The sequence below is a fragment of the Nicotiana sylvestris genome, chromosome 9 (genome assembly GCF_000393655.2).
Source record: "Nicotiana sylvestris chromosome 9, ASM39365v2, whole genome shotgun sequence".
Taxonomy (NCBI): domain Eukaryota; kingdom Viridiplantae; phylum Streptophyta; class Magnoliopsida; order Solanales; family Solanaceae; genus Nicotiana; species Nicotiana sylvestris.
The window spans coordinates 150,608,135-150,629,865 of NC_091065.1; the positions used below are offsets into that span (position 1 = coordinate 150,608,135).

The 21,731-nt window shown below is 37.8% G+C and overlaps 1 protein-coding gene across 1 annotated transcript; it reads left to right on the forward strand.

Annotated features, from left to right (window-relative positions):
• Positions 1-5,795: 5,795 nt before the first annotated feature.
• On the forward strand, positions 5,796-8,085 carry LOC104237208 (lichenase-like). The gene is given in 3 exon segments (XM_070156297.1): positions 5,796-6,855; positions 7,129-7,331; positions 7,334-8,085. Coding segments are annotated over 3 exon segments (969 nt in total). The 5' UTR covers positions 5,796-6,613; the 3' UTR covers positions 7,858-8,085.
• The last annotated feature ends 13,646 nt before the right edge of the window (positions 8,086-21,731 follow it).

Here is a 21,731-nt window from a genome sequence, read left to right on the forward strand (position 1 = left end):
GAGGTGAAATTAAGGATAATGAAAATGCAAAAGATTTCTTGAGTGCCATTGGACAGAAATTCCTAGAATCTGATAAAGCTGAGATAGGAAGCCTAATTGATTCCTTGTCTACCATAAAGTATGACCTTATAGGTAGTGTCTGTGATCATATTATGAAATTGGTTAATATTGCTACCAAACTGAACAATTTAGGTGTAACCATTAGCGATGATTTTCTTATTCACCAATCTCTAAGGTCCCTTCCTAAACAGTTTAACCAACTTAAGACAACCTATAATGCACAAAAGGATAAGTGGAGTGTTGATGAGCTTATTACTGTTTGTGTGATAGAGGAAGGGAGGATCCAAAAGGAGAAAGTTGAGGGTGTAGTGAACTTTGTTAGTTCGTCTAGATCAGCTGATTATCCCTCTTATAAAAGAAAAGGTGGACCCAAATTTCACAAAAAGAAACATGGTCATTCTCATCATCCAGATGGTAATAGTGGTCATACTAATAAGCCTGGTGTTAATCAAGGTCAGTCTCATAATCCTATTGGTCCTCAACCTGTAATTAAGAAAGAAATCAAGTGTTGGGATTGCAAACAAGTACTCCCTCCATTTCATATTATATGAGGTAGTTTGACTCGGCACGGAGTTTAAGAAAAAAGAAGAAGACTTTTGAAACTTGTGGTCTTAAAAGCTTAAGGGGTAAAAAGTTTGTGGGGCCATAACATTTGTGTGGCTATAAAAGTTTCTCATTTAGGATAATTGGGTAAAATGAAAGAATTTAAAGTTGAATTATTTCCAAATTTAGAAATGTGTCATTTGTTTTGTAATAGACTAAAAAGGAAAGTACCTCATTTAATATAAAATAGAGGGAGTAGGTCATAAGAAAGTTGGCTGTCCTCTAAAAAAGAAATCAGGTAATTTTTTTGGCTTTTGTCTGCTTTGAAACTAGTCTTGTTCATGTTTCTTTAAATTCTCGGTGGTTGGATAGTGGTACAACTGTTCCTGTAACCAATGACTTGCAGGATCTAGTAAGTAGACGGAAGCCAAAAGAGGATGAAGCCAGTGTTGTTGTGGGCAATGGACTCAAAGCAAAAGTAGAGTTTATAGGGACATCTATTTTACCTTTTAAAAATAATTCTAGTATTCTTTTAGAAAATACTATTTTTGTACCGTCTATGAGACGAAAATTAGTTTCGATTTCCTTTTTGGACAAAGATGGTTATTCATTTCAACAAAATAATGGTATTATTAAAATTCTCAATGATTCACATGTTGTTGCTGATGCTTTTTTAAGTGATGGTCTATATCGCTTGAATGTATTGAATGAAACTTTTTCTGCAATGTATGTTGAAAATATTGCCCACAAAAGGTCTGTTAAGAGTAAACCGTCTTACCTATTATGGCATAGGCGTCTTGGTCATATTTCTAAAGAAAGAATTGAACGATTGGTAAAGGAAAATATTTTACATGTTCTTGATCCAAAAGATTTTGAAACTTGTGTGGACTATGTTAAGGGTAAAATGACCAAGATTAAGAGAAATGGTTCAACTAGGAGCTCTGGACTCTTAGAAATTATTCATACCGATATTAGTGAACCTTATGTACCTACTTTCACCAATCATAGGTATTTTATTACTTTTATTGATGACTTTTCAAGATATTGTTATATATATCTTTTAAAAGAAAAATATGAAGCACTTGATAAGTTTAAAATTTACAAGACTGAAGTTGAAAAACAGCTTGGGAAGTCCATTAAGATAGTGAGGTCTGACCGTGGTGGTGAGTACTATGGAAAATATGATGAGTCTGGTCAATGTATGAGGCCTTTTGCTTTATTTTTGCAAGAATGTAGGATAGTAGCACTATACCATGCCAGGTACTCCTGAGCAGAATGGTGTGGCTGAAAGACGGAATCGTACTCTAATAGAAATGGTGAGAAGTATGATGTCAAGGACTAGGCTACCTGAGTATCTTTATGGTGAAGCCTTAAAAACAGTTAGCTATATCCTGAATAGAGTTCCTACAAAATCTGTCTTGAAAACTCCCTTTGAACTATGGACAACCCGAAAACCTAGCTTGAATCATTTTCACATTTGGGGATGTCCAGCTGAAATTCGTATTTATTCGCCCACAGAAAAGAAAACTGATCCTAAAACTACCAGTTGTTTCTTTATAGGCTATCCTGATTACTCTAAAGGTTTTAGGTTTTTCTGTCCTTGGCGTGGCATTAGAATCGTTGAGTCTATTAATGCAAAATTTCTTGAGCATGATGTTTGTGATTGTGATTGTTCATGTGGTAAGGAAATTGTATTGAAAGAGAAGGAAGTCTTTGTCCATGTTGTACATGAAAAGGTGGTAAACCAACCTATTCATGAGGGGGAGAATCAAGGGAACAACGACGTAGATCCCATAGTTCCTGAGCAAAATGTTCAAAATGAACCATTTCGTAGGTCACAAAGAGAAAGAAGGTCTGCCATCTCCGATGATTTTATCGTGTATGTGACTGAAAATCTCAATGATACTGGAGAGCTGACTGATCCTTTATCATATGCTCAAGCTATTTCCTCTCTATTTGTTGATAAATAGCGTGAAGTAATGAAATATGAAGCTCTATGGAGCACAATGGAGTGTGGGAGTTAGTTGAATTGTCTGTAGGTTTTAGGCCTATTGGTTGCAAATGGGTGTTTAAAATTAAAAGAGACTCCAAGGGAAACATAGACCGTTATAAAGCAAGGTTGGTTGCTAAGGGTTATACTCAAAAAGAAGGTATTGATTATAAAGAAACTTTTTCTCCTGTTTCATCCAAGGATGCATTTAGAGTTGTGATGACTCTTGTGACTCATTTTGATTAGAGTTGCACCAGATGGATGTTTAAACTGCTTTCTTGAATGGTAGTCTGCTTGAAGAAGTTTACATGGTTCAACCTGAAGGGTTTAAAGAAGCTGGTAAAGAACATCTAGTATGTAAGCTTAACAAATCCATATATGGGCTTAAACAAGCTTCCAGGCAGTGGTACTTGAAATTTGATAAAATCATTACAAAATTTGAATTTGTGGAAAATAAGCTTGATGAATGTGTTTATCTCAAAATAGCTAATGACAATTTTATTATTATGGTTCTCTATGTTGATGACATTTTGTTTGCCACAAATGATTTGGGCTTGATGAATGAGACCAAACAATTTATGTCTAGGTCTTTTGATATGAAAGATCTTGGTGAAGCCTCTTTTGTTCTTGGGATAGAAATTAAAAGAGATAGGTCACGTGGTTTATTGGGTTTATCACAACGTTCCTACATTAAGAGTGTTCTTAAAACTTTCAATATGCATGACTGTAGACCTGGTATTGCACCTGTTGTAAAAGGAGACAAACTTAGCAAGAATCAATGTCCGAAAAATGAAATTGAAATGAGAACCATGAAAGATGTGCCATATGCAAGTGTTATTGGTTGTTTGATGTACATACAGGTTTGTACAAGGCCTAATATTGCATTTGTTGTTAACATGTTGGGGAGGATTTTCTTCTAATCCTGGGTGGGCACATTGGGAGGCTGCAAAGAAAGTGATGAGATATCTACAATGCACCAAAGACTTCATGCTTGTATACAAAAAGGTTGATGATCTGGATCTTCTTGTATATTCAGATTCTGATTTTGCAGGTTGTCAAGACAATGTGAAATCAACTTTTGGGTATATTTTTATGTTGGGTGGAGGTGCTATTTCTTGAAAAAGTGAGAAACAAAGCATCACTGCTACATCTACAATGGAAGTTGAGTTTATTGCTTGTTTTGAGACTGCTTCACATGCTGTCTGGATGAAGAATTTTCTTACTAAATTGCAAATTGTGGATTTTATATCTAAGCCGGTGACTATTTTTTGTGACAATAGTGCAACTATGTTCTTCTCTAAGAATAACAAGAGAACAAGAGGCTCTAAGCATGTTAGCCTTAAGTTTCTTAAGGTTAGAGATATGGTAAAAGAAGGTAATGTACGTATTGAGCATATTAGCACAAAATCTATGTTGGCTGATCCTTTGACTAAAGGTCTTAGGCCTGTAGTGTTTAATGAACATGCTAAAAATATGGGCATTTTAGAGTCTTTTGATGTACTTTAGTCAGTGGGAGTCATTTTATAGCTGTGACTGAGATATTACTTTTAATAAATTCTAATTTTATGCAAGCTTGTGTTATTTAATATTTGTTATGCTTATTGACTACATGATAATTTATTTATTTTTATTTCCAATTGAACATTGCATAAACTCATGATATCTTTGAGTTTTGTTATTTGTTGCCTTGATTATCCCGGGTAAGGCACAAGGAAAACCTCCTAAGGTGATATGATTTTAATATCATTTGATTTGGAGGCTCCTGATGTGATATAGTTATAATATCACTTGGAGGATTATTTCTTTCTAAGAGGTGTGAATCTATTCACCTTGATTAGAAAGATAATATGCTTATCACACATGTTTGATCCATGTTGATGGAAATTCTAGCATATGTGGTCGTAGATAGAATTCATACCTTAAAATGGTGTGATGCCTGCTACGATTCATTGTTAGTCTTCTCTATTGATGCTGAATGAATTGTTATATGAGTCATTCTATCCTTGGCTATGTGAGTAGTGTGGCCACTGTAGAGTCTAAAATCTTTTTTCAAAATGATTTTCTTAAAACTCAAATATTTTAAAATTGTTTTCTTGTCCTCAATTAACGTTGGCGTCCAATTGGGAGAATGTTGGAATTTGGACTTACGTTAATTGGTTATAGCCTGAAAGGATAGTGATGTGGCCCAAATGGTGGATAAATAAAAGGCCTAATATCAAATATTATGTGTGTGGATAAGTGAGGCCCAATAACTATTGGCCTGTGATGGGTAGACACTCTTTATAAATAGAGGCCAACCCCCTTTCCCTAGCTATTAGGAAAAAAAACCTAGCGTATTTTGCCTCTTGAATACGTGGTAACGGTAGACGTCCCATCAGTCAAGTTCTCCGGGCTGTGAGAGCGCGTAGCTAGTGGATCGTGGAAGTTGGCCTCAGGCTTAATCGCCGTTTGTCGTCACTGCTGAATTCATAGAGTTTAATGGTACGATTCCTTAGACTCTAACTCTAGATTGATTGTGTAATTGTGTCTTAATCTCTGCTATGACTACGATTTAATTATCTTACATGTAGACCAAAACTAGGTATTTGCCCTCTAATCCCAAGTTCATTTTAGTATCATAAATCACTTTAAAGAGAAACCTTTTTAGTTGTAAACTTTTAATGCTAATTAAGTACTAGCAATTCATCTATGGTATGGGTGTGGAGGATGAAAGAATTTAACTAGCTATATCTTATATTAAAGTCAATGCAACATTTGGCAAGCCACCTTAATTTAGAGAAAATACTAATCTTCTACCTCAACAAATCATTTTTTTTTCTACAAAAAATGAAGTTGACCAAGAAATTAAGTTAGTACTCTATGGACATTATATTCAAACAAAACACGTCAACCTGGCGGCTCTTAACTTACAAAATAAGAGTAATAACAATAACGAAAAGTTGCACGTTATTCTTGACATCGTAAATGTGCCATCTAATGATTAGCTTAAAATTAATGATCTTTGAAAAATGAGAACAAGCAATATATATATATATATATATATATATATATATATATATATATATATATATATATATATATATATATATATATATATATATATATATATATATAAATGAAATTCTTGGCGTCTCAATTTAATTCACCACTTGAATATTTTTACAAAGGCTTAAGGCTATCTCTATATAAATGAGATGTTATGTGAAAGCTTCATCTTAATTAGTTTCTAACAAAAGCCTTTTCTTCATGATTACCTTACATAAACATATTACTCTAGGATTACTTGTTGCCAGCGCTGAGATAGCGGTTATGCCACTCCCTATCAACAAAAATTGCAAAAGAAAGTCTAAACTTTTGAATTTCAGAGTCAATAGTAGTCTTATATTTTGTGTGTGCAAAATATGCATTAGCCATTTTCGTGATAGCTATTTCCTTATTTTTCATCTTGAATTTGTATATTTTTTCTAAATTAACTTGCAAAGTACTTATTTTAGTGTGGTTATTTGCTATTTTCGGGTAAAACTCATATGGTTTTCCAATTTGAGGAGGGACTTACCAAGTCTTTTTTAAAGAAATATCCAGAACTATTTTAATTTTATCTTCTACTATACTTTGGTTCATTCATACATTACTCATTAACAAATCATCTTGTATTTGTACTTAGATTTAATTGAGCTCGAGTATGGACCAAGTGGATTTCACGTGTTAAAATATTAACAGAAAAAAGTTCAAATTGACATCTCTAATTTTGACTAGTGTTTAGAGTTATCCTTTATTATTCTTATGCTAGAGATTCGTTAATCTCTAGGATAAATACAAGACGATTTGCTAATGAAAAAAATATGAATAACCCCAAGTACATTGGAGGGTAAAATTAAGATATTTCGTAAAACAGAAAGGTATTTTGATCTTTCCCGGCTATTTTAACTTTGCAAGAATTACATAACTAATTATAATACGTAACACAACTTTTTATTCTCATATGGAGAAGGGGCTCAATCAGTAGGTGTTTACTATGGAATGCTGGGCAACAACTTTCCACCAGCATCACAAGTTGTACAACTCTACAAGTCAAAAAACATAAGAAGAATGAGGCTTTATGATCCAAATCAAGCAGCTTTACAGGCTTTAAGAGGCTCCAACATCCAAGTTATGTTAGGAGTTCCCAATTCAGATCTCCAAAACATTGCTGCTAACCCTTCAAATGCAAATAATTGGGTACAAAGGAATGTCAGAAATTTCTGGCCAGCCGTTAAATTTAGGTACTGTTCAATGTGTGGCTATATCAAAGATTATATTTTATTTATTTAATTATGTCTTCAACATGCGACTTAACTCTTTTTCATTGGTCAAACACATGGAGTTCTTTTCGAAAATAGGTGTGGGTAAGACTCATATAAAGAAAATGTGACTGCTTTAATACCATGTTGAACTGCATAACCATTTTATTTAAAAGTTTAAATTATTAGAGAGTGTACGTTTTATTTATTTAATTATATCTTCAACAAGTACATTGCCGTTGGAAATGAAGTCAGCCCTGTAACAGGCACATCTTCACTTACCCGATATCTTCTTCCGGCCATGAGGAACATTCAGAATGCAATTTCTTCAGCTGGTTTGCAAAACAATATCAAAGTCTCAACTTCTGTAGATATGACCTTGATTGGGAACTCTTTTCCACCATCACAGGGTTCGTTTAGGAACGACGTTAGGTCGTTCATTGATCCGATTATTGGGTTTTAAGGGGCATAAATTCGCCTTTACTCGTTAATGTTTATCCTTATTTTAGCTATGCTGGTAATCCGCGCGATATTTCTCTCCCCTATGCTCTTTTCACTGCACCTAATGTGGTGGTACAAGATGGTTCACTTGGATATATGAACTTATTTGATGCAATGTTGGATGCTGTGTATGCTGCCCTGTCTCGAGCCGGAGGGGGCTCGATAGAGATTGTTGTGTCCGAGAGTGGCTGGCCGTCTGCTGGCGCATTTGCAGCGACAACAAACAATGCAGCAACTTACTACAAGAACTTAATTCAGCATGTTAAAAGGGGTAGTCCAAGAAGGCCTAATAAAGTCATTGAGACGTATTTGTTTGCTATGTTTGATGAGAATAACAAGAACCCTGAACTGGAGAAACATTTTGGACTGTTTTCCCCCAACAAGCAGCCCAAATATCCACTCAACTTTGGGTTTTCAGATAGATTTTGGGACATTTCTGCTGAAAATAATACTATTGCAGCTTCTCTCATTAGTGAGATGTGATAAGAGAGTACTCTTAAATTCTCTTTAAATAAGTAATACATGGATGGAAAACTTAGTACCAATAACAAGATAGTTTGTTCTCTATGCAATTTTCTTGTAATGAGACACTAGTACTTGCTCTCTAGTGGTCCTCATGGATGGTTAAATAGAGACAAATTAAGCAAATAACATAAACAATTGAGTGCTGATTCTGCAATGATAAATGGAAATTAATAGTGGTGTTTTTTACTTCCTGTTCTTGAGATGTTGTCAAGCAGCCTTTTGTAAGTTTATTAATTGCAAAGAAGAATGCCTCATCTTTTCCAATTAAGATTCCCATTTATCAGTTTGTTGCACCAACTGCTACAGTTTTAGCCAAATGAATCGGTATTTGATTGTCTAGAATTTGAAATCATCTGCCAAAGTACTGAAAAAAAGATGAAAGCAATAATTAACATGAAAAACATATATACATGAAATAAACATATTGCGAAAAGTAGAAAACCATGTACTCAATCGGGCATCAATGCTGAATTGTTTTAGGCCTCTTCTTGCCAAGCCATGACTTGAACTAGTATACGCGTGTTCCGTTATTGACAAATAATAAGACCAAAAAGTTAGGGTTAGAGAGTGTGTTTACCCTTAAAATGAGTAACAATTGATTTTTACACTATTAAAGGATATGTGATTTAATTTAACATGAATGAACTATGAACAATAGATAATTGAACTAAAGGAAATCAGAGCAATCAAACCAAATGCAATGGATAAATAAGTCTAGCTTTGAAATGGATGTTTGGCAATCGGTTCCGATTCGGCCCTCGGAATGAGCTCTGTTACAACTTAATAAGCAGGCAACTGAAGAACACTTTGAACAGTAGCTAAAGAACAATTAACTTTATTTCTTTGATATGCGTGCCAACAATGGTTGTTAAAATATAAAAGTTCCCCCTTTATATAGTAAGGGAGTTTCAATCCAAGTACAAGTCTAAATAAGGTAAAAAAATCTTTGGCTTCTAGTAAACGTTATTACACAGTTGATACCGGTCGAGACTTGTGCCATAATATCTGGTGGTGGGAGGATATTTCGGCCCCTCGTTTATTTTGTCTAACCGCCTTTCTCTTAGCCCCAGTTCTTCACTTTGCTTGAGCTCAACGCTTGGCAGTATCCGGTCTCGGACGCACCATTCGTCCTCCCCGGGTTCTTGTCTGTGGATACTCTCGAACTACCCGAGGTCATATCGGGTCGCACTATCCTCTCGTTTCTTTACCGGGGAATCGGGGATAACTTTTATCCTCGATTTTACCCGTATACAGATAGTCCCTTTACTTTTAGGAGAGCAGATTAACAGAAACGACGAGAATTGATTAATTGACCCCGTTTCCTTCATCTGTACGCTACAATCGGATCGACGAGTCAGTGAAATGTCCCATCAGCCACGTCGTTCTGACTTCGGATACGTGTTATCCGCTGGTTGACCATCCTCGAATGCAAAATGTCACGTATCAATTATCTCCCTCCTACTAAAGCTTCGGTTCCCGTTTTTCACCTTTTTACTTTTCGATTTTAAACCTTCTTAAGTTAACCCTGAACTTTTTACTTGCTCATAATTCCTTGAAATCTTCACACATTGTTCTTCATATCTTCATTCCTTCATCTCCAATCATCAAATCTTCATATTTCTTCTTTGAATCTTCAAGTTTGACCTTCAAATCTTCATACCTATCTTCAAACCTTCATATCCACCTTCAAACCTTCATATTCCCAAATATTGATGGCGAAAACCTCGAAACTCGTGCCTCAAAATACCGCTCATTCAACCGCTACCCCGGCCGATGACATCAAAAAGACCCTGCCCAGCAGTCCCGAAACCTCCTTTTAAGGATTTTATTCCCGGAGGCTCTTCCATAGACAACAACTGAGTCAAGAAGGTCTCCAAATAAGGGGATCGCGGTAAGGAGGTGTGGAGGTATATTTGCTGCATAACCTAAGACACGCTCCCGAAAGTCCAGTAGGATTGCAAGTGGGAGGGCAAGGAAATAGTCATCCATGGTCCTGACGAGGACATTACAACTCACGTTTATATGTACCCCTTAACGCTTGGCCCGGTGGTCCTGGTGGTCCTCAATTTTTGCAAAAGGTACGAGGTCTGCCTCGGGCAGATCCACCCATCTTTTTGGAGGATCGTGATCATCCTTCCTCACTTTGTTAATAACACGGAGTGCCCCATTCACTATTGACCACATTCTCTACATCTACGACCCCCGAATCTTCCAAGGCGGGTTAATCAAGCTCGCCCAACGGGCAAAGAAGGCTCCCTTCTCGAGAATCGACGAGGACTGTGATGACCCGATAGGTCATTTCCAATTTTAACCTTCATTTTATGTTCTGAGACCTTGAATAGATCCGTTTAGCCTTCATCGATTTGCATGCACAATCCGTGTCCTTTTTTCCGAAAAGTTTTTTTTGAGAAAATTGATGAAAATGTGAAATTATGTCTTAAAACTTATTTGAGTTGACTATGGTCAACGTCTTGTATAAATGGACCCAGATTAGTGTTTTGACGATCCCGATGGGTCTATATCGTGATTCGAGACTTGGGCGTATGCCCGAAATCGAATTCGGAAGTCCCTAGCTTGATCTAACGTAATTTTTTGAAAACTAGAAGTTTAAAGGTTTAAAGAATTCCTATATTTGACCGTAGGTTGAATTTGTTGCTACCAGGTTCAGATTTGGTTCCAGAACCTAGAATAGGTTTATTTCATTATTTATGACTTCTCTGCCAAATTTGGTGCAAAACAGAGTTGATTTGACATGATTCAGACCCCCAGTTGAAAAATTGAAAGTTCTTAAATTTCTTTGAAAATTTCGCTTGTTTTGGTATCCGATTCATAGTTCTAGGTATTATTTTTGGTATTTTGATCACACGGGAGAGTTCGTATGATGTTATTACACTTGTGTGCATATTTGGTTTGGTGCCCCGAGAGCTCGGGTAAGTTTCAGTCGCTTTTCGTAGAGTTCATGGGAGAACGGATTTTTGCTGATGCTCAGATCTCACATTTGCGACACTTGCAATTGCGAGCTTCATGCTCGCATTTGCGAAGAGCACAATGTCCTGAAGAGTTCACATTTGCGAACTCCTTATCGTATTTGTGATGATGGCCTGGCATGGGTGTTGGTCGCAATTGCAGTCACTGGGTCGCTTTTGTAACATTTTCAAGTTCGCATTTGCGAACAATTCATCGCAAATGCGATGACAACATAGATGGGAGTTCTTCGCAATTTCGGTACCAAAAAAAAAGAAGAAGAGAAAGAAAAAAGCCTAATCATTGCCTTTAAGTCAAAACTCCCCGGGGGAAACTTTATGATCATTAGGAATTCGGGGAAACATCAATTGCGATGGTTTTCTCGCATTTTTGGGGTTCGCAATTACGAACCCCAGGTCCCAATGGCGACATCTACGCCTGGACAAAAGAGGAAAAAACGAGATTTGGCTCATTTCTTTTAAACTCTCAACCCCAAACACCTTAGAGACGGTTTTTCCAAGAGGTTTTCTTTCTAAATTCATTGGTAAGCAATTTTTGTTACACCTCGCATTTTCGTACGTTAAAATTTCGTTTTCAGTTAACCGACGTAGACTCGGGGATGAGATCATCTTGACGTTAACGTACTTACGTTATTTATAACAAGAGATAAATAAGTGTTATGAAGGATAAAGAGGTACACAGATTAAAAGAAAACGAGTTTCGTTGAAAGTGGCTAACTTGGAATAAAATACGGGTCGAGCGATAATACCCGATAATTATGAACTAGTACTGTGCAAGGTACCATATGACCACGGTAGTATAATATATAAAGTATATATGAAGTATTTTAAAAATAAATAAAATTTTAAGTAATTCGTGGTAATTTTTAAATTATGCAGTTAATTGATTAATTTTCCTTATAATAGGACATTACCCAGTTAACTAATAAGTGGATAAAAAAAATTAATATCCCACCCCCACCCACGTGGCAAGAAGCCACAAAATTGGAAATGACTAAGTAGCCACTTGGCCAGATGGCTAATGTGTAATAATCAAGTAATAATTTAAGTCTTGATAAGATTTCTAAATCTTATCCATAACCTTTAGTAAGAATGCCTTATAAAGGCTTCAAAAAAAAAAAAACCAAGATCTGCCTTTGGCATTAAAAGCCAAGGAAGTTGAAGTAGAAACGTTCCATTTTCAAAACCAAAAGTTTAGGAGCAATTTCGTCCAATACTTCAACAAATCAAAGCAGATTTTGTTCCTCAATTACAAAGCGCAGAAGCTTAATCCGATTTTTAGGTTCTAAGTTCAATCAACGAAGATTTCCAACTGAATATTATACGGAATTTTTCCAACTCCAGGTATGTTTAGGTCATCCCTTCTTTCTTTTGGCATGATTCAAATTATACTGAAGAAACGAGCAAAACACACAGTCTCCATAAATTACTCTATTCATAGAAATAGTAGGGGTGTCTATATTCTTGATTCCCCATGAAAAATATTATTATCTTCTGTTCATGGGTCTCAGAATAATACACAGTTGAAAAAGTTTATCCGGAAGGAATATTGAGATTATTACGTATTTTTCATGTATTTTCGCTCATTTATACATATGCATTGACTCATGAACGAATGTCGTTATATACACGTATATATGTAAATATATGTATATGGGATATGGGAAAAGGTTACGACGTTATATACGCACCACCACCTCATCAGCTGGTATATGTTGAGGATATTGCCCACAGTGGCCGAGATGATATGATGGGATGCCCTCAGTGGCTTGATGATATTATGTACACCCATACCTATGCATGGAACGATATTTATACGCACGTGCATGATATTATAAATGTTTCAGAATTTACAAAGTTATTCTTATTTAAAGATGTGTTTCTATATTCCATGTTTCATCTATGTCTTTTACGTACTAATTTTCATGCCTTACATACTCAGTACATTTTTTGTATTGACGCCCTATTTCACGGGGCCTGCGTTTCATGCCCGCAGGTGCAGGTAGGCAAGCTGACGGTCCCCCTTCTTAGGATACCTGATTAGCGAGAATTTGCGTGCTCCACTTGATCCGGAGCTACTTTGATTTTGGTACGATATGTTTGTATATATATATATATATATATATATATATATGTATATGGGTATGACGTGGCTCAGTCCCATCTTTGTGCAGTTATGTTTCTATTAGAGGTCTGTAGACAGTATGACTAGTTGGGTTGTATGTGGCCTTGTCGGCTTTCAGTTTTGGACGTATAGTTGTCTATAGCAGCCTTGTCGGCTCGCCCACTATATTCTGTATGTATACGTACATATGCCTTGATGGCATGTTTCCTTCATGTAAGTTATTTTCGTAATGCAGCAGATGTTATTTAGATTCTTATCTTAGGCACATGCTTAGAGGTGTTTGACAGGTAGGACTCAGGCACTCATCGCGGCCCATCGGTTTGGGTCATGACAAAAGTGGTATCAGAGCAGTTCTGTCCTAGGGTTATCTACAGACCGTGTCTAGTAAAGTCTTGTTTATGGGTGTGTTGTGCACCACGCTTATAGACAGGAAGCTACAGGACATACATGATGTTATCCTCTAATTTTATCTCAGATCGTGCGATGCAAGAATTCATGTTCCTAACGATATGTTATATTTTCAGCGATGCCTCCAAAGAGTACGACCACCTAGAAGGGAAAGTCTATGGCTGGTGAGACTACTAGTCGAGCGCCACGAGTTACTAGGGCTCAAGGATATTCTCATGGTGAGGTTCCATCTCAAACTTCACATACCCCGCCTATTCCAGAAGAGCTCCGAGGGGCACCAGCTCCAGCTCCAGCGCCCGCCCTTGTTCATTCAGCACCTCAGCCAAATGCGCCGGGTCAGGAGATGAGAGATGCTATTCAGTTATTGACCCGATTAGTAGCCGCACAGGCTCGGCATCAGGAAGTAGGTATTGGTCACGCAGATAGGTCCGTAAGTGCGAGGGTTCATGACTTTATTAATTTAGACCCTCCGGTATTCACTGGAGCAGATCCAAACGAGGACCCTCAGTTATTTATTAATAGAATGCAGAGGACGTTACGGGTAATGAAGGCCACTGCGACTGAGTTAGTTGAGCTAGCTTCCTATAGACTCCGAGATGTTGCAGTTAATTGGTACGAGTCTTGGGAATTGTCTAGAGGTGAGGATGCCCCTCCAGCAGTATGTCAGGAGTTTACAGAAGCTTTTCTTCGTCATTATCTACCCCCAGAGCTTAGACAGGTCAGAGTTGATAGGTTCTTGACCCTTCGACAGGGTAACCTGAGTGTTTAGGAGTACAATCTTCAGTTTGATTTATTGGCTAGGTATACTCCCACTATTGTATCTAAGATAGAGGATCTGGTTCACCGGTTCATGATGGAATTAGAGCCTCACTTGCTTAACGATTGTATGTCGGTCTCACTTCAGCCAGACATGGATATTTCTCGTATTCAGGTATACGCTCAGGGTGTAGAGGAGCATAAACAGAAACAGAGGGCCGATCGTGAGCATGATAGGCCCAAAATAAGAGAGCGAGGTCTTCGGGGTCCTTCTGGTGAGTTTCGATATGGTCAAAGGCAGCAATACTCAAGGTATCCATCCCAGCCCTTAGCTAGCACGCCCCCTTAGTTTGGCAATAAGAGATTTGATCGTTCTACATATTCAGGGTCTGGTTAGAATTTCAGGGCCTCAGGTTTTCAATATACGGGTGAGTCAAATCAAATGAGGCCACCCTTGTCACGATGTACTCAATGTGGTAAGCAACATACGGGGCAGTGTCGTATGGGGTTAGGTATTTGTTATACTTGTGGTTATCCAGACCACGTTATGAGGGATTGTCCGATGAGAGGTGATGCAAGCATAGCTCAGCCGTCGGGATCTGCAGCTGGTTCGTCATCATTAGTACGCCCCCCTGGGAAAGGTCCACAAGCACCAATGAGTCGTGGTAGAGGCAGAAGCGGAGCATCTAGCTCGCGCAACCCTCAGAACCGCATTTATGCGTTGGCAGGACGACAGGACCAGGAGTCATCGCCTGATGTTGTTACAGGTATATTATCAGTCTCCTCCTATGATGTATATGCACTGATTGACCCAGGTTCCACCTTATCATATGTTACTCCGTTGGTTGCTAGTAAGTTTGGAATAAAACCTGAACTGGTTAAACTTTTTGAGGTATCTACACCTGTTGAGGACTCGGTGATAGCTAAGCAAGTATATAGGGGTTGTATAATAGTAGTTCATGGTCGACCTACCGTAGCAGACTTAATCGAGTTAGTTATGGTAGAATTTGATGTTATAATGGGTATGGATTAGTTGGCTTCTTGTCATGCCAACGTTGATTGTAGATCAAAGATAGTCCGATTTCAATTTCCATGGGAGCCTGTTTTGGAGTGGAAAGGTAACACGGCATCGCCGAGAGGTAGATTTATTTCCTATCTCAAGGCAAGGAAGATGATCAGAAAAGGTTGTATTTATCACTTAGTTTGGGTTCAGGATATGGAAGTGGAGTCACCAACCATTCAGTCTATCCCTGTGGTGAATGAGTTTCCAGATAAACTTCTGGGTCTCCTGCCAGAGCAAGAAATTGAGTTTTCTATTGACCTACTACCAGATACTCACCCAATATCTATTCATCCCTATAGAATGGCCCCTGCAGAGCTGAAAGAATTGAAAGAACAATTAAAGGACTTGCTTGAAAAAGGCTTTATCAGTCCTAGTACATCACCGTGGGAGCACCGGTGTTATTTGTGATAAAGAAAGATGGTTCCTTACGGATGTGTATTGATTATAGGCAGCTGAATAAAGTGACGATCAAGAATAAGTACCCGCTCTCGAGAATTGATGATTTATTTGATCAGTTGCAAGGTGCCAAATGTTTTTCAAAGATATACTTGAGGTTTGGGTACCATCAGGTAAGGGTTAAGGATGATGATATTCCGAAGATAGCATTCAGGACTAGATATGGGCACTTTGAGTTTCGGGTTATTTTGTTCGGTCTGGCCAATGCCCCAGCAGTATTCATGGATTTGATGAACCGTGTGTTTAGGCCTTTTTTTAGATCTGTTCGTAATTGTATTTATTGACGATATATTGGTGTATTCTCTTTCAGAGGATGAGCATGTTGGTCATCTGTATACTGTGCTCAAAGTTCTACAAGAAGGGAGGTTGTATGCAGAATTTTCTAAATGTGAATTCTGGTTGAACTCTGTAACTTTCCTTGGGCATATAATTTCGGGTGAAGGCATCCGGGTGGATGCACAAAAGATTGAGGTAGTAAAGACTTGGCCTAGGCCCACAACACCGACGGAGGTTCGTAGCTTTCTTGGTTTGGTAGGTTATTATAGGAGATTTGTAGAGGGATTTTCTTCCCTTTCAGCACCTTTAACAAAGTTGACTCAGAAGGGAGCAAAGTTTCAATGGACTGATGCTTGCGAATGGAGTTTCTAGGCATTAAAGGACAGATTAACTTTAGCACCGGTTCTAACGCTCCCAGAAGGGACCGATGGTTATGTTATCGATTGTGATGCTTCAGGCATTGGATTAGGTTGTGTGCTGATGTAGTATGGTAAGGTTGTGGCTTATGCTTCTAGACAACTAAGAAAGCATGAGAAGAACTACCCGACCCACGATTTAGAGTTAGTTGCGGTGATTCATGCACTAAAGATGTGGAGGAACTACTTGTATGACATTTAGGTTGATATCTATACGGATCATAAGAGCCTCCAGTACATCTTCAAGCAAAAGGAATAGAATCTACGTCAAAGGAGATGGTTGGAGATACTTAAAGACTATGACATTGACATTTTATACCATCCGGGGAAGGCGAACGTAGTAGCCGACACCCTTAGCCGTAGATCTATGGGTAGCCTGTCGTATTTGCAGGCAGAAAAGAGGGGAATAGCCCATGAGGTTCATCATCTAGCTAGCCTTGGAGTTCGGTTACTGGACTCAGGTGACGTTGGAATTACCCTTCAGGATACGACAACATCCTCTTTAGCAACTGAAGTAAAGGAACGCTAGTACGAGGATCATATGTTAGTTCATTATAGGGATACCACCCTTCAGAAGGAGAAGACGCCATTTGAAATTACAAAAGATGGGGTCCTCAGATATCGAGGACGATTATGTGTACCTAATATTGCAGGGCTGCGTCGGCAGGTTATGGGAAAAACTCACTATTCTCGTTATTCTATCCATCCAGGAGCGACAAAGATGTATCATGATATCAGGGAAATGTATTGGTGGGACGGAATGGAAAAGGATATAGCAGAGTTAGTTGCTCAGTGTCCTAACTGTTAGCAAGTTAAAATTGAGCATTAGAAACCCGGTGGGTTATTGCAAGCTATAGAGATTCCGACTTGGAAATGGGAAGTAACCAATATGGACTTCATCGTAGGCTTACCTCGTACCCAGTGTAAGTTCGATTCGATATGGGTGATTGTTGATAGGCTTACAAAGTTAGCCTATTTTTTGCCCGTTAGAACTACATATTCCTAAGAGAATTATGCAAGGCTTTATATTAAGGAGATAGTACGACTGCATGGTGTCCATGTATCTATTATCTTGGATAGAGGAGCTCAATTTACAGCTAACTTCTAGAGGTCCTTCCAAAAAGTATTGGGGACTCAAGTAAGTCTTTGTACAACATTTCATCCCCAGACAGACGGACAGGCTGAGCGTACTATTCAAACACTAGAGGATATGTTACGAGCTTGTGTAATAGACTTCAAAGGTAGCTGGGATGATCATCTGCCGCTTATTGAGTTCGCATATAATAATAGTTACCATTCCAGTATTCAGATGGCTCTATACGAAGCTCTTTACGGACGGAAGTGCAGGTCACCTATTGAGTGGTTTGATGTTGGAGAATCTAGATTATACAGACCAGACCTGGTTCAGCAAGCCATAGAAAAAGTAAAATTGATTCGGGATCGACTATTGACAGCTCAGAGTCGTCAAAAGTCATATTCTGACGTGCGGCGTCGAGATTTAGAGTTTGGGGTTGATGACTGGGTATTCTTAAAGGTGTCACCAATGAAGGGTATAATAAGGTTTGGAAAGAAAGACAAACTTAGCTCACAGTATATTGGGCCTTATTGGATCATTCGGGGAGTGAGCCAAGTAGCTTATGAGTTAGAATTGCCCTCGGAGTTAGAATCTATTCATCCGATTTTTCACGTATCTATGTTACGAAAGTGCATTGGCGATCCTACCCGAGTGGTGCCCATGAATGATGTACAAATTACAGAAGACTTATCATACGAGGAAGTTCCGGTTGCCATCCTAGACCGACAAATCCACAAGCTACAGAATAAGGAGGTAGCCTCCGTGAAAGTACTTTGGAGAAACAACAATGTGTAAGAAATGACATGGGAGGCCGAGGAAAACATGAAGTCTAGATATCCCTACTTATTTCCTCCTCCAGAGAAGGGTCCGACTGATACATCATAATCATAAGGTACGTGTATAAATTCTTATGTTGGTTATTGTCATTGGTCATATGAGGCCATTATCGTTATTGATAATTGTGGTCCGGTATGGCGTTGGATTATTAAGTTTCTACAGGGAGAGTTGGTAGTAGTGTTGTTACAAAGGCGACCCTGCCAAAGTTATTGGATCACGGGGAGTTGAACATTCGAGGACGAATGTTTCTAAGGGGGAATGATGTTACACCTCGCGTTTTCGTACGTTAAAATTTTGTTTTCAGTTAACTGACGTAGACTCGGGGATGAGATCATCTTGACGTTAACATACTTACGCTATTTATAACAAGCGATAAATAAGTGTTATGAAGGATAAAGAAGTACACGGATTAAACGAAAAGGAGTTTCGTTGAAAGCGGCCAATTTGAAATAAAATACGGGTCGAGCGATAATACCCGATAATTATGAACTAGTACCATGCAAGATACCATATGACCACGATAGTATAATATATAAAGTATATATGAAGTATTTTAAAAATAAATAGAATTTTAAGTAATTTGTGGTAATTTTTAAATTATGCAGATAATTGATTAATTACCGGGTAACAGGACATTACCCAGTTAACTAATAAGTGGATAAAAAAATTAATTAATATCCCAGCCCCCACCCCATGTGGCAAGAAGACAAAAAGTTGGAAATGACTAAGTAGTCACTTTGCCAGATGGCTAATGTGTAATAATGAAGTAATAATTTAAGTCTTGATAAGATTTCTAAATCTTATCCATAACCTTTAGTAAGAATGCCTTGTAAAGGCTTAAAAAAAACCAAGATCTGCCTATGGCATTAAAAGTCAAGGAAGTTGAAGCAAAAACGTTCCATTTTCAAAACCAAAAGCTTAGGAGCAATTTCGTCCAATACTTCAACAAATCAAAGCAGATTTCATTTCTCAATTACAAAGTGCAGAATCTTAATCCAATTTTTAGGTTCTAAGTTCAATCCACGAAGGTTTCCAACAGAATATTATACGGAGTTTTTCCTACTCCAGGTATGTTTAGGCCATCCCTTCTTTCTTTTGGCATGGTCCAAATTATACTGAAGAAACGAGCAAAATACACAGTCTTCATAAATTACTCTATTCATAAAAATAGTAGGGATGTCTATATTCATGATTCCTCATGAAAAATATTATTATCTTCTGTTCATGGGTCTCAGAATTAAACATCGTTGAAAAAATTTATCCGGAAGGAATATTGAGATTATTACGTATTTTTCATGCATTTCACTCATTTATACATATGCATTGACCCATGAACATATGTCGTTATATACGCGTATATATGTAAATATATGTATATGGCATATGGGAAAAGGTTACGGCGTTGTATACGCACCACCACCTGATCAGCTGGTACATGTTGAGGATATTGCCCACAGTGGCCGAGATGATATGATGGGATGCCCTCAGTGGCTTGATGATATTATGTACACCCATACCTATGCATGACACGATATTTATATGCACGTGCATGACATTATAAACGTTTCAAAATTTACAAAGTTATTCAGATTTAAAGATGTGTTTCTATATTCCATGTTTCATCTATGTCTTTTACGTACTAATTTTCATGCCTTACATACTCAGTACATTTTTCGTACTGACGCCTTATTTCACGGGGCCTGCATTTCATGCCCGCAGGTGCAGGTAGGCAAGATGACGGTCCCCCTTCTTAGGATCCCTGATTAGCGAGAGTTGGCGTGCTCCACTTGATCTAGAGCTGCTTTGGTTTTGGTACGATACGTTTGTGTGTGTGTGTATATATATATAGGGGTATGACGTGGCTCAGTCATGTCTTTGTACAATTATGTTTTTATTAGAGGTCTGTAGACAGTATGACTAGTTGGGTTGTATGTGGCCTTGTCGGCTTTCAGTTTTGGACGTATAGTTGTCTATAGCAGCCTTGTCGGCTCGCCCACTGTATTCTGTATGTATACGTACATATGCCTTGATGGCATGTTTCCTTCATGTATGTTATTTTCATAATTCAGCAGATGTTATTCAGATTCATATCTTAGACGCATGCTAAGGGGTGTTTGACAGGTAGGACTCAGGCACTCGTGGCGGCCCATCAGTTTGGGTCGTGACAACTTCAATCTATTTCTTTTCAATTATCAATTACTTTTCAAGTGTTTTCAACATTAAATCTAGGATTTTCATGGTAGAAATTAGGAATTTGGGTATAATTATGGATTTTTTTAAAATTGGGAATTAGACCTCAAATTGGGGTCGAATTTCAAAACTAATCACATACTCAGGCTCGGGGGTGAATGGGTAATCGGGTTTTGGTCCGAATCTCAAATTTTTTACAAGCGATTCTGGGGTTGACTTTGTTGACTTTTTGAAAAAAGTGTAAAGATCTTAACTTTATGTATGGTAATTGATTTTCCTAGCATTTATTTATGTCATTGAGTTGATTTTTGTTTGATTCGATTGGTTTGGAGGCGGATTTTAGAGGAAAAGCCCCGATTGAGCTTTGATACTCTTGCAGAGCGGGGTAAGTGTTAGGTCTAACCTTGATTTGAGGGAATTAGGAGCCCTTGGACTATGTGTTATGTGGCCTACATGTGTAATGGCATATATGCGAGTTGACAAGTGTATATGCGCCGCCAAAATAATTGTTTCCATGCTTTCTCGTATTTTATTAATTATTTTATTCCATATCTTAACTTTTACATGTATTAAATTGCTTCATGTGCCTTAACTTGGTACTTGCCACTTATTATTCTCGTATTAAAATATTTGTTTCTCTGCTTCCATGCTTAACTGCTACTCACTTTAATTGTCTTGTACACTTTAATTGTCTTGTATTTGGCTTATCTTGTTGCTTTGTAATAATTGTAGCATTCCTTGATTTGGTACGAGTTTCCTTCATGGCTTTGCTTTTATATTCTTTAATCTTAGAGATTCTTGTTAATTGAGTTGTTAAGTTGATTTCATTCATTGATTTTATTTATGAATCGGGTTGCACGGCGCAACGAGTGGAATAAGAGAGGATTGATGGTGGGATCGGGTTGCACGCCGCAATAGATTTTATATGTGATATTGATATTGTAAAATAATGGAGGATTATGATATTGATTATGATTATATGATGGGATGGGTTGCGCGCCGCAACGGATTTTACTTTTATTATTCTTGATATTGATATGGTGGAATAAGGAAGGATTGTGTTTGTATGGTCGGATCGGGTTGCGCGCCGCAACTGATTGTGTGTTTTGTATTCCTTATTACATTGTGTTAGCTTTTAGTGTTTTCATATGAGATTCTGAGGACTGATGTTTCTGGTTTTACTGATTTCGAGGATTAAGTTTATTTACATAAGTTAACTGCTTTACTTTTCCTGCGATTCTTTCAT